Source organism: Vulpes vulpes, chromosome 15, assembly GCF_048418805.1.
Source record: "Vulpes vulpes isolate BD-2025 chromosome 15, VulVul3, whole genome shotgun sequence".
Classification (NCBI taxonomy): Eukaryota; Metazoa; Chordata; class Mammalia; order Carnivora; family Canidae; genus Vulpes; species Vulpes vulpes.
Window position 1 is genome coordinate 30,071,133 of NC_132794.1, and position 20,446 is coordinate 30,091,578.

The following is a 20,446-nucleotide window of genomic DNA, read 5'->3' on the forward strand; positions in this document are numbered from 1 at the left end:
AAATTTGTGAAGATTTTATGAGACAGAAGGGTTTGGGTAGAAGTAGTCAATGGTTAAAGAAGTAACTAGGAAGATAAGGGTTAGTTTAACAAGGTTTGTTTGCACAGATTTCTTGGCCCCATAACTCCCTGTCTCTGGCAATAAGAATGTCTTCCTTCCTCTGGTAGAAGGAGGATAACTTTCATGTGAGATTTTTATGACCTATTTCAGAGAAGAAAAGGAGGGGGGAGGAAGGAGGTCAGAGTGACCTTCCTGCTTCTATTGTTTCTCCGACTTTCAGCTTTAGATATTCAGTGTGCCCAGATGTCATATTTTGGGATAGCATGTACTGAACCTCATTAATAATATTGGTACAATAAACAAATTTCAGGATAGTAGCAGAAACCTTGCTTTGCTATGATAAAAGAATCAATTATGATTTTGAGCAGGTTCAGTCATAATGTAGACCATTGCTATTTACAGCCATCCATTAAATGAATATTTCTTCTATTTCAAGTCTGATTTACACTATATGAAAATAGTCTATATTTAGGCAATTAATCTTAATATTTTTAAGTTAATTAAATATACTCTGTAATTTTCTTTGCCTTTTAAAGAACCTCAGGAATTCCTCAATCCCTAGTTGCTCTTCATTCATTTATTTATTTTTAATTTAGGCAGTCAACCTCATAAAGTTAATCTTTCATTTTACTTAACTTGAAATACTTTGATTGTAGTCACATATTCAATAAATAAATCTCTTTTTGAATAAAGAGGGCAACCTTGATAGTATAACTTAATCTATAAAAAATAAAATACCAGGTAATAAAGATAGCATGTCATAGTATGTCATAGTAAGAAGCATTGAATTCCTTGTATTAATTTTTTTAATGAAATTTACCAATTCTGTTATCCAATGTCAGAATTATATTTTCAGCTGCTTATTTGAATTCAAGTTAAAAGCACTGCGAAAGAAACAGCCCTGGGTTCCAGTCTTCTCAACCCAGGGCAAGTAAACTACCTTCCCAATCTAATTCCTTATCTAAAAAATTGCATTACTATTACGCTTACATCACAGACTAGGGGATGCCATGAAATAAGGAAAAGGAAAAGTACTTTCAAATTGTAAAGTCTTTATTTATTGACTAGATTTAGCATTCTTGTTGTCTATTACTAATCTGATTATTATTAAGATATGTTTATAATATTTAATTTGATTCATGACTATTTGGATTTTTCTTTGATTTTTATTTTAGAGTAATTATAAACTCATAGGAAGTGCAGAGACAGCCCTACATGGATTTTAAACATCCAAATTTTACAATGTTTCTTTCTTTCCCTTCCCATAACTACATTTTCTAACTTTACACACTCACAAAATCTATCTGATGATGTTATCTTCATTTATTATCTGTTTGCTTTGCTTTTTGTTATGCTGGTCAGGATAAAAGACTACTTAATTTCAATGCAAACTTATTTCTGATTTTTTTCAATCTCTTTGTAGAGTAACTGAGAGGAGACATGCAAAGCTGCTCTGAAGGACCACCAGGTCTGAACTCATGGAAGTGATGACATTAAACAGTGCAATGAACAATTTCTTTATTTATGTACTATTAAAAGAACTGTAAATGCAATGTAAAGACACACAGCCACACATATCCCACAGATATTTTACTTGTGTTCTTCTCTTAAGTACACCACCCACCTTAACTCTTTCTTGTCAGGAGTATATAAAAAAGAAAGAAAACAAAACTCGCCCGCCAGGAAGAAAAGGATTTTCCTCTGTATATAATTTCTTTTGTGCATTGCTATGCAAGCTCACTCTTTTTAGCTCTGTTCATACTATTGTCTGTTTTTATTGGTCTGTTGTACTATATGTGAATTAATAGGCTGTGGTGCCATATATTAACTTTTAATTGTGTAACTTTTATGTTTAAATTTTGCACTGCAATTTTATTTGGTGATAAGCACAAATCTCTACTCCTCGTGACATGAAGAACAAGACTGAATGTGAAGGGAGTCTCTGTACTGTAAGCTAGGCTGGATATGCTGGTTGGAACCAATCACGTTGGATGGTTTGCAGTTGGGGTGTAGGAATAGGAAGATGCAAGGAACAGTAGTGTTGACGAAGTCTTCTTTAATATCAGGGACTGAGTCAATAAAAAGAAAAGCAGAAAGGTGGCTTTTACTGTTGACAAAAAGCAGGGGTCAAAGAAAGAAATTTAAGTCTTAAGGCTAAATAGGCATTGCAATAAACAGGTAGCAAAGATGTACTAAACTTGCTTTAAAAAAAAGGAAATTAAGATTATATGTAGAATCAACTTTATCTGTCATTGTAATTGACCCGTCTGAGAATTATAACAAGCAAAAGGAAATTAAGGTGTTTCCAAAGAGCTGTGTTTATATTACAGTTTTTTTAAAAAAGCATTTTCTGAATTACCATAATTAATCTCTCCAACTCATTAAGTCAGAATATAATATGAAGTTCCCCAAGGAAACAAACAAAATGAACTGTAGAATATCTAGCAAATAGTTAAAGAGGCAATTTGTTATTAGGACATACTCGGGCTGCTTCCAAATGCAAAAACTCTATTGCAACATCTTGTTTCATCTTTCCAATACATGTACAGTACCCACTAGAGGATAGAGCTGCATCAGTTAAATTTATGACTTTTGAAAATTAATGCAGTCTATAGACAATTTTGTGTTTTATTTGATTAAGAAGTGAAGTTTATGCCACCAAATGTATAACCAAATTGTAAGTGCTTAAAAAGCAGTGCTCAGAGTATGTTCAGTTCACAGTAAGTAGATTTATTGGAATAAACATTTTATGGTAAATTCTCAGAAATTGGCTGCCAACTAAAATATGTTTGACCCATTTTGAGTGAGTAAATTTGGAAAGAAAATTTAAAAGGACAAAAATGCATGTTTATATACTTTTTAAATAAAACCAAACCTCATTAAGTGGACATTCATAACAGTGTCCTGCCTCATTTGTTTTCACGACTTTGAGAGCAAGAAATTCCTGAAAATCAGTCATGAATGGTCAAAATGAATATGAATTTGAAATGTATGTCAGCCACCGTACATGTACAATCAATCAAGTAGAAGAGAACTTCCCTGAAATTTCCACCTGTGACATTTTTCCATGTGCTGCCTACACAACTGTAAATTCTATTCTAGTTATACTTTCTCATGTTTTTCCTATGATGTGTTCAGTAGTTGGTACTTTGAAAAATATTCAACGTAATGATTAGAATCAGTTATAAAATATGGGCCGCACTTGAATGACAATGACAATTCATACTCCATGCATGATTGACTTAGTCACCAATTCAATATCATGTTATTATAGCAAAGGGATAGTATATAATTCATGTTTTCTATCTTTTTTGTTCCCTGGGACTGCTTCAACACAGGCAAGAGTGGAGGAGTTTAATGGTCTTTATGAGCCCCAACACCTTCTTGGTGCCATATAGTTCATTTCTTTGCAGAAGAGAAAACATAGTTGGAGACACACTAATTAAAGGCTTTATCAACTTTCTACCACCAGTGCCTGAATTTTAATGCAGTTTGATTTCTCTGGGTGAGATTTTGGAGGGAAGATAAAAAGTTCCTATGAAGAACAAATACGTACTCTTCATAACTGCAAGATGTGAGGAATTTAATTTTTATTTATGTAGTTCTCTATTTTGCCTCTTTCTATTTAAAAGCAAACAAAGTTTTATTCATTTGTGTTCCCTCTTTGTGCTTGTCTGTAACCCACTTTAGATTAAAGTTTTAATTCATTACATTTATTACACATAGATCTTGATCCCTAGTGTGACTAATAAACCAAGACTTCAATGTAGAGTATGTGTATGAAAGTGACTTCTGGAATAATACAGGACAATAGCATCATACCTTCCAGATCATTTTCAGTGTATAAAACTTAACTGTTTTGGTTAGATTTTGGCAATGCTTATAGTTACTTGAAATGTGCTAAAAGAGCATTCCACATTCCCTATTAAATCGAGTTTTATATAAATTAGTTAGTAAAATCTTGCACCCAATGTATCATTCTCACACAGATACAGAGCAAGATACAATGCTGTAGCTATCCAAATGAATTCAGGAATCTTATCAAAAAATCAAAAGCTTTTGTCAACTTTTTTTGTGAAAAGCTTCTAATCAGTACATCAGAATGTCATTAGAAGAATACAAACGTGTATAAGACCTACTGTATTTTTTTTTCCTTTTGTAAAATGGAAGTGATTAGAAATTCACAGAGCTCACTCTTCTGCAGGTCTAAATAAGATCTGTGTAACTTGTCAGAAGGCAATCTGGATGGGAGAGAATGTAAACTTATCTTGCACTCACAGGCAATGCTACTGTGCAGTCAAGCCCCAGACAACACAGCTCCATTCTCAACATGCAAAGTCTCCACTGGGGAAAAGCCAATCAGTGCCCCAACACAGGTATGCCTCAGTGTGTGTAGGCAGAGCAGCCCCACCCGTTCCCAGATCCCTTCCATGTCATATTTAAAGTGGGGTAGTACAAGGGCTTGAAAACAACTGATTCCTTCACAGGAGTTGAACCCAGTTCAAGGGAGCATGTAGGAAAATCAAGACCAACATTTAAGGTGTCATATCAAAGGGAAGTGAAAACATTGCAAGTAGACTTGCTCTAAGTAACAAAACAGATAAAACGGTGTTCTATGTCATAGTTTATTGCTCTGGGTATTTAAACCTATCTTCAATGGGATTCAAGTGGAAAGTTTATATGATCTTGGATAGAATACCTCCAAATTTCTATTCAACAAATTTATGTAAATTGTCCATCAATAACATAATTATAATAATATCAGTGAGCTCTAAACTGCGGTTTATCTTTGCCACTGGAAAGTGATTGTGTGTCAGTATTAAAGATATGCAGAACCATGACATTCACTAATTTGTACATCTGCTTCTGTACATTGTATTTATAAAGTTACATGATGAGAACTGGTGTAAAGCAATGTCTTTCCACATTATCTTAGAGATGAAGTTACTTTTACTTTGCTTCTCTATAATGTGTACTTCAATTGAAATCCCATACCTTTTTTTCATTGAAATTCAATTTACTAATTTTTCTTATCTCATGATTTTCAAAAGCATTTATTGTGACTTTAAGGTGTTGCAAGATAAGGGATTTTGTGGCCGTGGGTAGACTTTTTATACTTTGTTTTATAGATGGACTTTTTTTAACTAGTCTGTTTAAGTCACCAAACAGCGTCCAAAATCTTAATGTGTTTCATTTGATGTTGTTAGATCAGAAGAGAAATTGGCATAAAATTGGTTAATAGTATTGTCAAAGAATTGTGTATTGTGTACTCACTGGGAAAAAATAAAATATATTCACATTTCAAATTTGTAAAAAAGCCATTTATGTAAAACAGACTTGCCTGGGGAAAAATCAAAAACAGACCATTCTGTCACTTTTGCAACTCTACATTAATATTTTGTGACCAAATGCATAATCTTATTTTCTCAATTAATAATGGATTGGGCAGTGGTAGATAGAAATTGGCATTGACTTATAGTAGTCACTATACTAATGACACTGATGAAGAATATAAAAAGCATTTGAAATTATAGATTCCACTCTATAAGTCTTACTTTTCATATCTGATCTTTCCCACAACATAAAGACCTTCAGATGGATAGAATACAAACTTCGCATCTACAAAACTACTTTAAAAATTATTCTCGAAGTATAAATAAGTATGAGAATTGGAAGAAAGTGTGTATTTCTTTTTTTTAAGATTTTATTTATTTATTCATGAGACACACACACACACAGAGGGAGAGAGGGAGAGAGAAAGAGAGAGAGAGAGAGAGGCAGAGACACAGGCAGAGAGAGAAACAGGCTCCATGCAGGGAGCCCGACGTGGGACTCGATCCCCGACATCCAAGTTCACAACCGGTGCTGAAGGCGGTCCTACACTGCCAGGCCACCGGGGCTGCCCGAAAGTATATATTTCTTAATTGCCTTAGGATAACTAATGATAACTTTCTAGGATGATGGATGTTGAAAAGTGATATTAAGGACAGGATAGAAAAGAGGAATTCCCTATTTTATTGTACCTCATGAATATTTCATTCTTTTTCACTAAGTACAATTACAGATCAAATTATTGCTAAAAATAAAAGAAGTTCATGTATTCTTTAAGATAATATAGTAATAGTAAAAATGAAATAAAACTACTGAGCTCTGAAAGAATATATTAAAAAAGATTTTTAAAGCACAATGTAAGTCGATAAACTTAAGAGTTTCATTTTATTTATATTAATAGGAAAATAAAATGCTCTTAGAAGAATTACAAATAATGTATTAATGTAATAGAATGGCATAATATGTGTGATTAAAGACAAACATATCAGTTACCAATATGGTAAATAGTAGAGGAATTATAAAACAATCATTGTTTTATTGAATTTGGGTTCATTAACCAAGCACCTACAAATGAAAAAGTGCAAAATTATTGGAAAGATTTATAAAATAATACACTATGCTCTCTTGATTATTACATATTAGCTCTATAAAAGATCTATCAGTGTTGCAGGAAAGCATTTTAACAAGATATAACATTTAATGCCCTCATGTGAAAGTGCATTTTATAATTTCCAAAGAGAAGATTGGCCAAGTTCATGCTAAATTTCACTTCATAACAGAGATGTGAAATAAAACTTCAGTAACTAGCAAAGCCAGTTGCAAGAATTTACAAGAAAAGCCAGGTAGAAAAACTTACTAGGACGGGAATATAGCATGCTGTCTCAAACAGTTCTCAAGGGCTCTTTCATCTCGATGAATTTAGTGGAGTCTTAGTTTTAGTTTTCAACCTCAGAGAGAATTTGCTTCAGGTCCAGAGAAGGAATTTGGTATATGAGATGGTTGCAAAGCTGTCAAGAACCCTAGAGACAGAGACAGGACAATTATAAGGCTATATGTGATCTGCCTTTGTATCTTCCAGCCCTGGCACAGTCAAGCTACAAGACATATATTCAGTCATCTTGGCAGTTAGACAGGGGAAGGCACTTGTGTTTGTGATTCAAAGACAGTGACCTTGGGTGCAGGTCAATGTCCATGATAAGGAATTTTCAGGTCACTGTAACTGCCCTCAGAACATTACAACGTAGCACCATTTGCCTATTAAATGCTTTGATGTATGCAGCTTCTATGTAGTAGACAACTTTTTTGGACAATTTTTACACAGTGTTTCTTTAGACAACATTTCTGAATAATTTGTTTCTGACAAATGGTTTGTTTTTTGTTTTGGTTATTTATTTATTTATTTATTCGTTTTTCAAGCAAGTACTGAAATACTGTGCTAAGCATTATACAGAAGTTAAAAGAGAAATACCTTTTGCTTTCATAAATAGATGAGTATCTTCTTTTAGTATGGCCCTGATCTTTGGGAAAGTATCTTTTTTTTTTTATTTTTTTTTTATTTTTTTTTTTTTTTTGGGGAAAGTATCTTTTTGATGAATGTTTTTGAGCTAAGCGGAAAGAGGTAATGAGCAAGGCTTCCAAATACATTTGCAAGCAATAAAATCTGCATTAGTTTCATTCATACTCCCTCACCATATCATATTGTCCATATTCTAGTCTTTCTCAAAATAGTCTGGAGTTTTAATGGGTATTTTGGAAATAAAAAAGAAAACAATTTGGTGAACATGTAAAGAGATTTCAAATTTGCTCAAATTTTTTTTAAAAAATGTTTATTTTATTTATTCATGAAAGACACAAAGAGAGGCAGAGACATAGGCAGAGGGAAAAGCAGCAGGCTCCCCTCTGGGAACCCAAAGCAGGACTTAATCCCAGAACCCCAGGATCATGCCTTGAGCCAAAGGCAGATGCTCAACCACTGAGCCACCCAGGCGCCCAAAATTTGCTCAAATTTAGTATGACATAAAACCCTTTGTCCTGAGGCATCTTATGGAACTAGTACTTTGTGACACCCACTTTGAGAAACATCATTCTGTCCCTAGGCTCTATATTTGTGACCCCAAAAGACCCTTGCTGTGGTTTTGCCTTTTTCTTGCTGTAGTTTTTTAAAGTCACTATCAACTCATGAGAAAGAACTGTGCGAATCTCAGGTATTCTGTGGAAATAACAAAGAAAAGATGTTCAGTGACAAATTGCGTGTATCTTTCCCACTTATGACAGACTTTAAGTACTTAATTGAGATCAGTGCTCACCACTTAAGCAATAGGAACGATTGCATTATGTTCTTCAGCTTTTCCACAATCCTTTTGTATACCATTAAGTCTCCAAATCATTATACTAAAACTAAAGCAGGTAAATACACTCATTGTCTCCCCCTGCCCAACTCCCAACTCTCACAAAAGTATGATTTATTCACTTTTGAGACCACTTTATGATTACTGTGAAGTTCCACTTCAAATGAAAGTTTGCTAAAAAATAATAAAAAATAAGAAAATTAACAAAAAAATTGTAGCTCACACAAAATTTAGGGAGAGAAGACTTAATGATTTCTTGGTAAGAGAATATAGAACTAAGTCTTGGTGGAAGGCAAAATGCAGTGAATTAGTAATGATGAAAATCAGTGTACATAGAAGAGATAAATATAAAAATACAAAAGAGAAATTGAGGATTACCATTATATGAACTTTCACTGGCATTGAATATAAAAGAATATAAGAGAAATTAATGTGGAATGGGGGAGTTAGAATTTAAATTCACTTAATTAATTTTGAGATGGTAGATGAATGCAATCAATAGATTAAAATGTCCCAACATAGGTGATTTGAGAATAATTGCCTATGGTAATGATTATTCTAATAAAAAGGATGGAATAGACAAATGGAAGCAGCCTTTCAAAAAAGACATAAATGGAGAGTAGCATTCAGCTTAAGAAGAAGGATTAAAAAATTTCAATAAATGTGCAAGCATTTCTTGTGCAAGTAATTATCTATTAAGGATTAAGCCTTGTTTTCATTAATGTTGATGATATTATTTTTTTCTGAATGTTTTCCTGGCATTTAAGGTATTCTACACTATACCTAAAATGTATAAGACAAACACCCATATACATATGATGATAAATTTAAAGAGCTATGTGTGCTAAATATTTAATACCATATAATTCTTACTAAAATCATTTGAATAGTTATTATTTAAAAGGTTAAAATATATAATGATTATAAGAACTGTTTTCATCAATGAATCTGAAGTGGAAAGATATTTTGAATCTGTTCTAATAACAAGCCAAATAAAAAGAATCATAATGCTTAAAATATATAGCTAAAAAGATTCCTACTATCTGTAGGAAATTCACATATCCATGCATGTAGACACATATACATATACACATATGCACATGCACACATACCTATATATACATATACATATATAAATAATTTCAAATCAATAGAATCTAAGGTATGATGAATAGATTCATAGACTATGGAAAAGAGACACTAAGAATGATTATCAGGGTCAATACAGACATTCCAGACAGAATAATGCTTCCAATAATTTCTATTTCTCTAGACATATTATATATGTACTTATATGTATGTATTCATATAATGTACATTTATGTTTATATATGCACTTATATTTGCATATATGTGTATGCATGCTCATTTTATATATATTTATATGTATACATATACTCCTGTACACATATACAAATATGTATTATGTACATCACATACATATAATATGTTCATATGTATATATGAATGAATGGATATTTTGTTCTTCAAATAACCAAATATTTTTAAATTAATAAATAAATATTGTATACAAAGGATTTTGCTTGGCACAGTATAGCAAGGCCTGGCAACAATAAATCATACAATCTCATTATGAACTATTTGGAGGCAATATAAAGCATAGAGTGAACTGTATTAGAAATAGAGAGTGGGGGCACCTGGGTGGCTCAGTCAGTTCAGTGTCTGCCTTCAGCTAGGGTCATGATCATGAAGTAGTGGGATTGAGTCCCGCATTGGGCTTCTTGCTCAGCTGGAAGCCTGCTTCTCCCTCTGCTTCAGCCTACTGTGTGCTCTTGTTCTCTCTCTCTCTGTCAAACAAATAAAATCTTTAAAGAAAAAAAAAACAAGTAGAAAGTGAAGCAAATCACGTATGATTGTGAGTGTTTCAGAAATCAATTTCAGGAGTTGACAGGTAGGAGGGAGCACAGAGGTTTGGTGTGGACAGATTTCAGTGATACAAAGTGTTGAGTCAAGGAAAGGATTGGTAGAAGACAGCCTGGAGGAGGGGAAGTACACATGATACAGTCTCTAGTCCACAGGAAACTGCAATCTGATCAAAGAACCAGCGAACTGAGCCAACATTTCCAATTTAGTGGAATCTAAGATATGCTAAATGCATGCAGCATGTTACTGTGACGTATGGAAGGTGGGTGCCTAATTCAGACTCTAAGAGTTAAGATAGGCATTCCAGAATGAAGAACGCCTCAGTCTCTATTCCTCCCAGACAAAGAAGATAAATGTGAGGGCTTGCTTTCCCTATGCAAAAGCATGGGGACTTGAGATGCTATAGCATAGTAAATATAGAATAATAAATAGCAAGTGCAATAGTCAATGGTACAGAATGTTTGGAAAATAACAATAGAACAAAGTTACTGGAATGAAAAGGGGTAGAGTAAGAATGCCTAGGCTTAGTGAAGACCTGAAGGAACACAAATAGTCTTCTATGCCAACTTGACAAGCTTCCTTCTTCACTCTGGGGAGGTACCCATCTCACCCTCATAGGAGACTTATGCTTTTGTAAATGGGAAAATTCAATTCTATCTCCAAATTTTATGTATCCAAACTAGCCGGGCATGTGGTAAGTTTCCCAATAAAGAGTGCTATATATAAGCCGAAATCTACAAGCTAAATAAATATCATAATTACAATAGAGTGTGAAATATTCCCACTTAGAAAGTGTATAGTTTCATGGAAACAATAGCAGGAAATACCAGACACAAGCAGAATGAGACCAATTATGATTAATACAATACAACCCCAAGTGGGGCAGAACGACTTTCCACGTATGTGCAATTGAATGCAGCAGAGCCAAACCAGACCCCAGGGCTCAAACAGGAACTTCATTAGGGAAAATTAAGAACAATACACAATGCTGATAAATCTTGCAACAATAATCTGCCTGAGGACAACCACAAAAGAAGCACAAAAAAATAAAACTATACCCTGCAAAGAATGCATGAATGAAAACAAGGATAATAATGTGCAATAAAAGTTAGTAGGGAAAAATGGATTTGAAAGCAAATCATGGTTTTCCTCTCTTTCCTCCCTCCCATTCTGGCTTCTCCCAGGATCCTAATGAGTTGTTGATTATCTCTTCTTAAAGACCAACTACAGAAAAACCTTAGAAACATGAAAAATAATTAGAGCATAAGACTAAGTATGGATAATTATGAAATGGTAAAATATAATTAATCATCCATTCCCTGCAAATGTCTCTTCTAAAATAACTCCATAGTTTTAAAACACATAAGAACTTTAATTTTGTAATACCCACACACATTCATAAACATACACGTAGAAACATCATGCAAAACTACATGCTGACAAAATAAACTTGCTGTAAGACTTAGGGGCAGTATTCAACGTACTCTTGAACTTGAGTTTGCTAGATTAGCTCCCCAGGCATAAACTATACCTGCTCCACACTTTGATATCTTTCCCTAGTTATAGCTTGTCATCAGGGATTTCAATTTTTCCATGTTTGAATTTAGTGCTTTTAGAGATGATTTTTTTCCCCATGAAGACATGTATATTTATTTTCCCAACCATTTGAGACTTGAGAGAGGGTTTCTAAATAACAATTGTGAAATATTTAAAAATGTACGACACTAAAACACCATGTCTTATACTCCTTTTGCAACTGCCAGTTTCTGACACAACACTGAATTGAAGGGCTGCCTAAATATTGAATTGATTTGAATATCCTGGCACCCACTGAATTATTTTTACCACATTAAGTTGAATGGCATTGTGACTTTTCTTGTAAAAGCATTCATTCCATTTGACTAAATATTCTAAGAGCTTAAAGTCTAAACATTTTGCAAAATAAGCTAATTAGTAGTGGAAACAGAATAGAAGGCAACAGAAATGTGTTTAGAAGCTAACAGGGTTCTTGAACAGTAAGTTTGGACTTTAAACCCGCCTAACAGAAGCAAAACATCATATCGCATCATTTTACCTCTTTATGTCAAAGTAAATAGCATGAAATTCCTCTGAAGAGACAAACAGATTTCTTCTGCTAAAATTTCAAGCAAGCAAACATTTTGCAGGAGATTTTTTGTATACATGGTAAGTAGGCCAGTAGCACTATCTTCAGCTGCAGCTTTGCAAAAGTCAAAGGATTCTTTTTCAAAGAGATCATTTTTTAATATAAACCCTTTCTAAAAGCTGAGGATTGAAGTCACAGTAAGTATTACCTTATTCAAGGCAATTTTATTGGTGGTGTTAAACTGTAGGCAGTAGACAGATATTTTTTACCTAGAGAGGTCAATCCACTTAAGCAACATATACTTAGGGAGCAAATAGAGTCAATATTTTCCTGTGAGACGATCCTTGCATCATCTTAAGCATTTAGCAAATGGCTGAGTGTTGCATTATATGGAAGAAATTGTCCTAGAGCTAAAAATGATTCATGCACGTGCTTCCAGAAAAGAACTGCTCTCTAAAGTGACTCAGCTATGCTATGGAATATGCACTACATTAGTTGAGCCCAGCAGACATCACTCCATCTACTACTCTTAGGAAACAAGACACCTAGCAATTGAATGAGTGAAACTATGCTTCTCCATATAGGTGTTGATGAATGGGTGGTTTCCTTGGTACAATGACTGCTCAGTGGCAATTATCAGGGAAATCTAGGCAACAGGCTTCTTAACATTTCAATTCTGGTTTTCTTGTTTACGATAATAAGATTATGTATTTTTTTCCTAATTGTCTATCCATATTGTTAAGGTTCATATTATAAACAAGGGGTAAGGAGTGCCTGGGTGACTTAGTTGGTTAAGTGTTTGCCTTCAGCTCAGGTCATGGTCCCAGGATCCTGGGATCGAACCCATCAGGCTCCCTGCTCAGCTAGGAGTCTGCTTTGCTCTCCTTCTCTGCAGCACTTCTTGTCCCCCACCCCTGCTTGTGCTCTCTGGCTCCATTTCTCTGTCAAATAAATAAATAAAATCTTTTTTAAAAAAAGGAGTAAATTATAAGAAAAATACAATTTTTATTAAAAGCATTAGAATAATCCATGTAAAGATAATGCTTTGGGATGCAAGAAACAGAATATGCCCCAAAGAAAATGCTTTAAAAATACACAAATACAAAATAAAAAAAATAACAAGCTCTCAATGTATAAATAGTTTCAGAATAGTCTCAATGAGTGAGTTGGCAACAAAATAAATGTAATTAGTTGTGGAATAATTTTGCCCCAATCCTACCCACTCTTTTTCATTAAATAAAGGGGTGAAAATGGCACAGAATTTTAAAGCTGTGTTCAAAACATTTTTTTTCATTTAGAGATATTGTCATATAGGAGACTTATCTGTGATGTTAATTATTTTCAAGCAATCATGTTTTATACAGATTCTTGAAAAATTCCTGCAGAAATAGGTATCTTATGATCTTTCCAGATGTATATAAATCATCAGACATTTTAGAAAAGATAGAGTTAGTGAGCTCCCAGACGGAACAGATGGGAATAATAATAGTAGTAAAGTGTTTAATGTGTATAACTTAGTAGTTCTCAAAGTATCTTTCAAGTGCCCTGGGGGTCCTTGAGAAATTTTCAGAGAGATTGTGAGGTCAACACTATTTTTATTACAATACTAAAATATTACTTGTCTTTTTCACCAAATCTATCTTTACAATGATGGTGCCTAAGTAGAGCTGGGTCCAACTGTTATTCCTGTAATGCAAATCAAGTTAGTAGCACCAAACCATAGGAGTCATTGTAATCCTCACTGTACCCACTGTATTAGTTGTTAGGACTACCATAGCAAAGTATCCCAGACTAGATCACTTAAAAACAAATTCATTCCCTCCTAGTTCTCAGGACTGGAAGTCCAAGGTCAAAATATTGGCAGAGTTAATATCTTCTGAGTCCTTTCTCCATGGCTTATGGAAAGCTGACTCTTTGTGTCTTTACATGGTCCTCCCTCTGTATCCTAATACCCTTCTTTTATAAGAACAGAAGTCATATTGGATTAAGGCCCACCATAATGTCCTCATTTTAACTTAATTACCTTTTTAAAGACCTTGTCTCCAAATACAGTCACATTTGGAGATAGTGCTGGTTGGGAATTCAACACTTTGCATTTTGGGTGGTAGGGGATGGGTGGGGACAGAATTGAGTCCATGATATTTGCCATCACACAGTTCCCTTTAAAAAAAAAAGAAAGAGTATTCAATGGAACAGTAAGAAGTATTGGTTTCTTAAATCTCAACCCCTGAGTACATGTCTTTTTAATATTATGTGTGATGAAGTGGATGGGAAGTGCCCATAAAGCACTTCTGCTTCACACCAACATATGAATGGGAATCCCAAGATAAAACATGTGCTTTTAAAATGGAACATGTTTATTTAAAATAAGTACTGACTATTTGAACACTCAACAGACTTTTTTTTTCAAAAATTAAAGAAGTGAGTCTAACACTTCAAGAAAATATGAGTATTATTAATGATGACATTTGAGTTTTCAGGCAAAAATTATAATTTTTGAAAATTCGCATAGACCACCGTAAACTTAATAACTTCCTAACACTGAAGGCTTTTCTAGTACTACTGAAAATGATGTTTGATATTATGTAACAAAATGAGCCAATAGCTGGAAGATCTGCATAACTCAAGGAGTCAATATTTTCCAAATGGCCAAAGCATGTTACTTAAAATCTTACATAGACAAAGTATCTATTCAAACTGCATGACAGATTAATGGATTTAAATGTAACAGAGGTTTGTTTTTTTAAGATTTTTTTTGTTTGTTTATCTTTTCATGAGAGACACACAGAGAGAAGTAGAGACATAGGCAGAGAGAGAAGCAGGCTCCCTGTGGGAAGCCTGATGTGGGACTTGATCCCAGGATACAAGGATCATGACCTGAGCCAAAGGCAGATGCTCAACCACTGAGCCACCCAAGTGCCTCAAATGTAACCGAGTTTTAAAAGTTCACTGATATGGTTTCAAATTTTACATTGCAACTTGATTTTAGAAAATTCCACTTATCAAGTTATATATTATCAAAAAAAGATTATTCATTGATATCTGAAAGATTATTAAAATACTCTTCTTGTTGGGGTGCCTGAGTGGCTCAGTCAGTTAAGTGTCTGCCTCCAGCTCAGGTCATGATCTCAGGGTCCTGGGATCCAGCCCCATATTGCATTGGACTCTCATTCAGCAAAGAGCCACCTTCTCCCTCTCCCTCTGTCCCTTCCCCCTCGACTGTTTTTTTTTTTTTTCTCTCTCTCTCTCTCAAATAAATAAATAAAATATTTTTAAAAAACAAACAAACTCTTCCTTTTCCTTTTCCAACTACATGTCCTCCTAAGGCAGGTGTGCTGACTCTTGGAGGATTCTTCTCCTGCTAATGCAATGGAAGAAGCATATGTTTCTGAGGCTGAAGTTATAAGATTCTGGAGATCCCATAGGCCTGGATGACTCTGAGGAGTCGGAACAGATTCTCATGATGGAAATGTGCCATTAGTGAACAGGATTGGCTACACAATTTGCGCAATGCAAATGTGACTGTACTAAATAAATACCATTGAATTGTACATTTAAAAAGGGCAAAATTCATGTTATATATATTTTACCACAATAAAAAAAACTTATTAAAAATAGCAAGATGATTACAGCAGTTAAACCAAACACTGGCCCTTCTTGAGTATGGGGCCCTGTGTCACTGCCTACACTGCAGGCCCATGAAATTGGCTTTGTTGGTAAGATATAAACCTATATTGTATTAAACCATTGGCATTTTAGTGTGATTATTATCACAACAGCACCTGACATGTCCTTGCTAATAAAGAGCTGAAGAAGGTTTAAGTAAAGAAATGACTTTCTAAACTGATATCCAGAGAATAAGTAGGAATTAGCAAAGTAAATAGAAGAGAAGGCTTGCTTACAGAGAAGGAATGGTATGCTAACATATGCTAACACCCTTAATGAGGAGAGATAATCACAAACACAACATAATGGTGCCCCATTTGCTAGGTATTGCTATTGTCCCTCCAAAATACTCTTTACCTTCCAATTTTCTGTTCCAGGAAGCTGACCTGTATAGGCTATAAAAGAGGATTCCCTTGACTTTCAGGCACTGGAGAGCTCTAAACTTATGCTGTTGTTTGTTTTATTTTGCTTTGTTAATAAAGCTGAGGGGAGAATAAAGATGGCAGGATATTTATTTCCCTGGCCCTCTCCATAGGGTTGTCTCAGATAATACTTTAGGTAATTCCCTTCCACTAATGGCATTCAAGTCTTCTCCAAAGGGATCTTTCTTCTCAGTTTCCATAACCACTTCTATCCTACAATCCCTTTGGTCCTAAGGGTGGTAGCACTTTTTGGTTTCAATCTATATTACTCACATATTTGTAAATAGTTCCTTCCTTGAGCCCTCAGTGAATTGTTTTGTTTTAAGAAATGCCATACTGTTCCCATTTGGGCCCAATTTGATAATGCCAGTATCAGAGAGCACAAGAATGAATATGGCTTGAGATTTAGTTAGAGAACAATGTAGAGTCCAATGTAGAGTCCATGTGGATATGTGAAGCAGTTTTGTTCCTCACTGAAATACATCTGGAGGCACATTATAAATGTAGGCACACTTGTTGAAGAAAACTATTGCTACATATTATATGTGGAGAAAAATACAACATGGATTCTGTTCCAGTAGATATATTAATCCTTGCACTTGACATGTTTAAATTCATTTTTTCTGCAAACTCAATCACAAAACTCTTGTCATTAGTCTGCGAGAGAATTACAATATATATGAGTCAGAGAATAATGTAAGCAACTCAGCTGCCTTCTTTTTGGAAGAACAAAAGTGTATAATCAGTCTAGAAGGATAATCCTAGAGGTAAGAGGGCACATGTTTTTAGGTTTAATTATCTCTAAACTCTAAGTAATTACCCATAATTTCAAAGTAAATCTCAATTACATTACCTAGTTTATATTTTTCTCATTTCTGTAAAGAAATTTGCATCATACTTCTTTTATACTTAGGAGAAGAATTATTATAGCTACCAGTTGAACTATAGGTTTACACCTCATTGTGGCTAATAATGGTACCTAATTAAAATACCCTAACTAGCTAGAATAATTGGTTACCACCTGGGATAATTTATTATAGTAAAAGGAAATCATGCTATCTATTCATGTCCATTTGTGTCCATATATTGAACCACAGAAATATTTGTTTCCTTTTCATCAAGTTGTATTTTAGAAAAAGTTGTATGCTATATATAGTCCTGCTAGGAACTGAACTGTGTCCCCTTCCTCCCCAATCACATGTTGAAGCACTGACTTCCAATGTGACTGTATTTAGATATAGAGCCTCCAAGAGGTAATTGAAGTTAAATGAGGTGGCAAGGATAGAGCCCTAACCCAGTAGAGTTGGTAGTCTTAAAAGAAGAGTAGAAAAGTAGAAAAGAGGCATGCATGCCACAGAGGAAAGGTCCTGTGAGGAAAGAGCATGAAGGAGGCTATCTGCAAGCCAAGGAGGGATCTCTCTCCAGAAACCAATCTTGCTGGACCTTAATCTGAGACTTCAGCCTCCAGAATTGTTAGAAATAAATTTCTTTCATTTAAGCCACCCCATCTCTGGTATTTGTTATAATAGCCCAAGTTGACTAATATACTCAGTATATAGGCTGAGTCAGTCAGCTCAAGTTGACTGAGAAGTGGAATGCTACTGTAACAAATACCTACAAATAAGAAAATGCCTTTGGAAAGGGGTAATGGTAAAGGCTGGAAGAGTTTTGAGGTACATGCTAGAAAAACTCAAGGTTGGGGAGAAGGGACTATTGATAAAAATATGGATGCTAAAGGTAATTTTGATGGGGGCTCAAAAAAGCAGAGGAGAGCTTGGGAGAAAGTTTCCATCTTCTTAGAGAATATATAAATAATCATGAATAGAATATTGGACAAAATATGGATGTCAAGACCATTCCAGTAAGATCTTAGATGGGAAGATGTAGGTTAACAGAAACAGGAAGAAAGGCAATCATTGTTAGGAAATGACAAAGAATTTGGTGGAACTGTGTGCATGTCCAAGTGCTTTGTGGAAAGTAGAACTTAGCAGCAATGAAATTGGATATTTAGCTGAGCAGATTTCCAAGCAAAGTATTGAAGAAATGGTTTGGTTCATCCTGACTGCTTACAGTAAAATGCAAAAGAAGAGAGGTGAAATAAAGAAGGGATTGTTGAACAAAAAGCAATCAGAACTTGAAAATTTGGAAAATTCTCAGCCTGTTTATTTTGCAGAAAATGAGAAAGCTTATTCCAAAAAGAACACTAAGGGTATGACTGAACAACCATTTGGTAAAGAGATTAGTTAGAATGTCAAGGGAAGACCCAGTTGGGTGGAGGCCTGTGGGACAGGCAATGAAAGAATTCACCTAAGGCAGAACTGTGATATTCCTTGCATCCAAAGGCACTGAAGGAGAATAGGCCGGGGGCACTAGAGAATCTAACTGCTATTCCCTGTGGTCTTGTGGCCATAAGGCAAATGAGTGCTTATAAGGGTAGCTTAATAGCTGAGAAACGGGGTCCCAAGATGAGTGGATCCGTGGCATGTAAGGTGTGAAATCTGTTTGACACTGCTGTAGAAAATCTAAGGCTGTCAGGGGCATATTAGCTTCAGGAACTTCGGGTACCAAGTAGGATTTATTAATATCCTTTCTTTTTTCTCCCTTCTCTCTCTCTCTCTCTCTCTCTCTCTCTCTTTTTTTTTTTTTCCAAATATGGAACACTTTGGCAGCCCCAGTGGCTCAGTGGCTTAGGGCTTACCTTCGGCCCAGGGCATGATCCTGGAGTCCTGGAATCGAGTCCCACATCAGGCTCCCTGCATGGAGCCTGCTTCTCCCTCTGCCTGTGTCTCTGCCTCTCTTTGTGTCTCTCATGAATAAATAAATAAAATCTTAAAAAAAATATGGAACACTTCATGAATTTGTGTGTCATCCTTCCACAGGGCCATGCTAACCTTCTCTGTATCATTCCAATTTTAGTAGACATGCTGCCCAAGCAAGTATTCAGAGTCCCTTCTTTAGGAGCAGTCACATAAGTGGATCCAGTCTCCCCGCCCCCCCCCCACCCCCAGAGGCATCTAAGCATAGCCAACAATTGGAGGAATAGGCTGAATTGGCTGTTTGGAGGAGGTATTGTGCTCCCATATTACCAGTGGAAAGTGACAGGAAACAATATAAGAAGGGCAGAACAGGGGTCATATTTCACAGCGGACAGGTCTTTTTGCTATTCAGGTTTAGAGCCAATTATGTGAGCATGGAAATCCTTATGTAGGATTTGATACACACCAAAAGAAGGTAACAACGAGAAAGACAAAGATTAACCCAGAAAGGGGTGATGCTTGTATTGTGAGAGCAGGAAACACCAAGGGCAGGGACAGCTTCAGGTAAGTAGGGATTTCTCAACAAGTAAATTCAGAGAGGTCAGCCTGAAGGAAAAGGTCAAGAATGAAGTCTTGGAATTGAGAAGGAGAAATCATGAGAATTTGGGGAAGATAGTATTTAGGGAGTTTTTCTAAGATGATATAGAATGATTGAATACAAGAGAATGGGGATTGGCCAAATTCATGAGCTTCTAGACTTCTGGGTGTATATCACCTGAGTCTCAGTGGAATATCATGTATAGATAGCCAATGGCTCACAGCTGTACTTGGCGGAGGGCTCCTCACCTGGGGCCTAAGCAGTCTCGATTCTAGAAAGATGGATCCACAGAGAGAAGCCATGAAGTTTTACTGCTGTTGGAGTGGTCAGGAGAACTTGATAGGGTGCAGTCCAGACAGGTTCAAGTGATTTTTGTCCTGACAAAGAGTGTTAAGGTGTACCCGATCCCCGGATGTAAGTTTTGGATGTATGTTACCTGAGAAAGAAGGGTCAGGTTTTCAAATGTACTGGTTTTGGTGGTCATTCATGGCAGTGATGGTTTGCCCTAGGGTATAACATACTGTGTGAGAGTATCACTTTCAGGGTCTAATAAAAGATCTGTCTGGAGAAAGGGTCTCCCATAAATAACCTTGAATGGACTGAGATGGGTTGTAGATTTGGGGGTGATATGTGACCTTAATAATGCAAGGGGAAGGAAGACCAGCCAAAACTGTTGACTTTCATGCATAAGTTTAGTGAGGAGCCTTTTTATGGTTTGGTTGGTCCTCTCTAACTTTGCAGGAGGACTGCGGATGCCATGCTGCATGCAGATGGTA

General features: G+C 35.4%; 1 protein-coding gene and 1 non-coding gene across 41 annotated transcripts in view; one reads left to right on the forward strand and one right to left on the reverse strand.

The window, feature by feature from the left end:
- ROBO2 (roundabout guidance receptor 2) overlaps positions 1–5,366 on the forward strand; it is a 1,660,631-nt gene extending 1,655,265 nt beyond the window's left edge. For all 40 annotated transcript variants that reach the window (XM_072740956.1, XM_072740957.1, XM_072740967.1 and 37 more), the window contains one exon: positions 1,484–5,366. In XM_072740956.1, the coding sequence (XP_072597057.1) occupies positions 1,484–1,485 (2 nt within the window). In that variant the 3' untranslated portion in view covers positions 1,486–5,366. The remainder of the gene's footprint in view (positions 1–1,483) is intronic.
- A 13,784-nt stretch (positions 5,367–19,150) lies between these two features.
- LOC112917741 (U6 spliceosomal RNA) lies at positions 19,151–19,252 on the reverse strand. Its single transcript, XR_003234523.1, has one exon. It is a non-coding gene; the product is annotated as a U6 spliceosomal RNA (small nuclear RNA).
- Between the last annotated feature and the right edge of the window lie 1,194 nt (positions 19,253–20,446).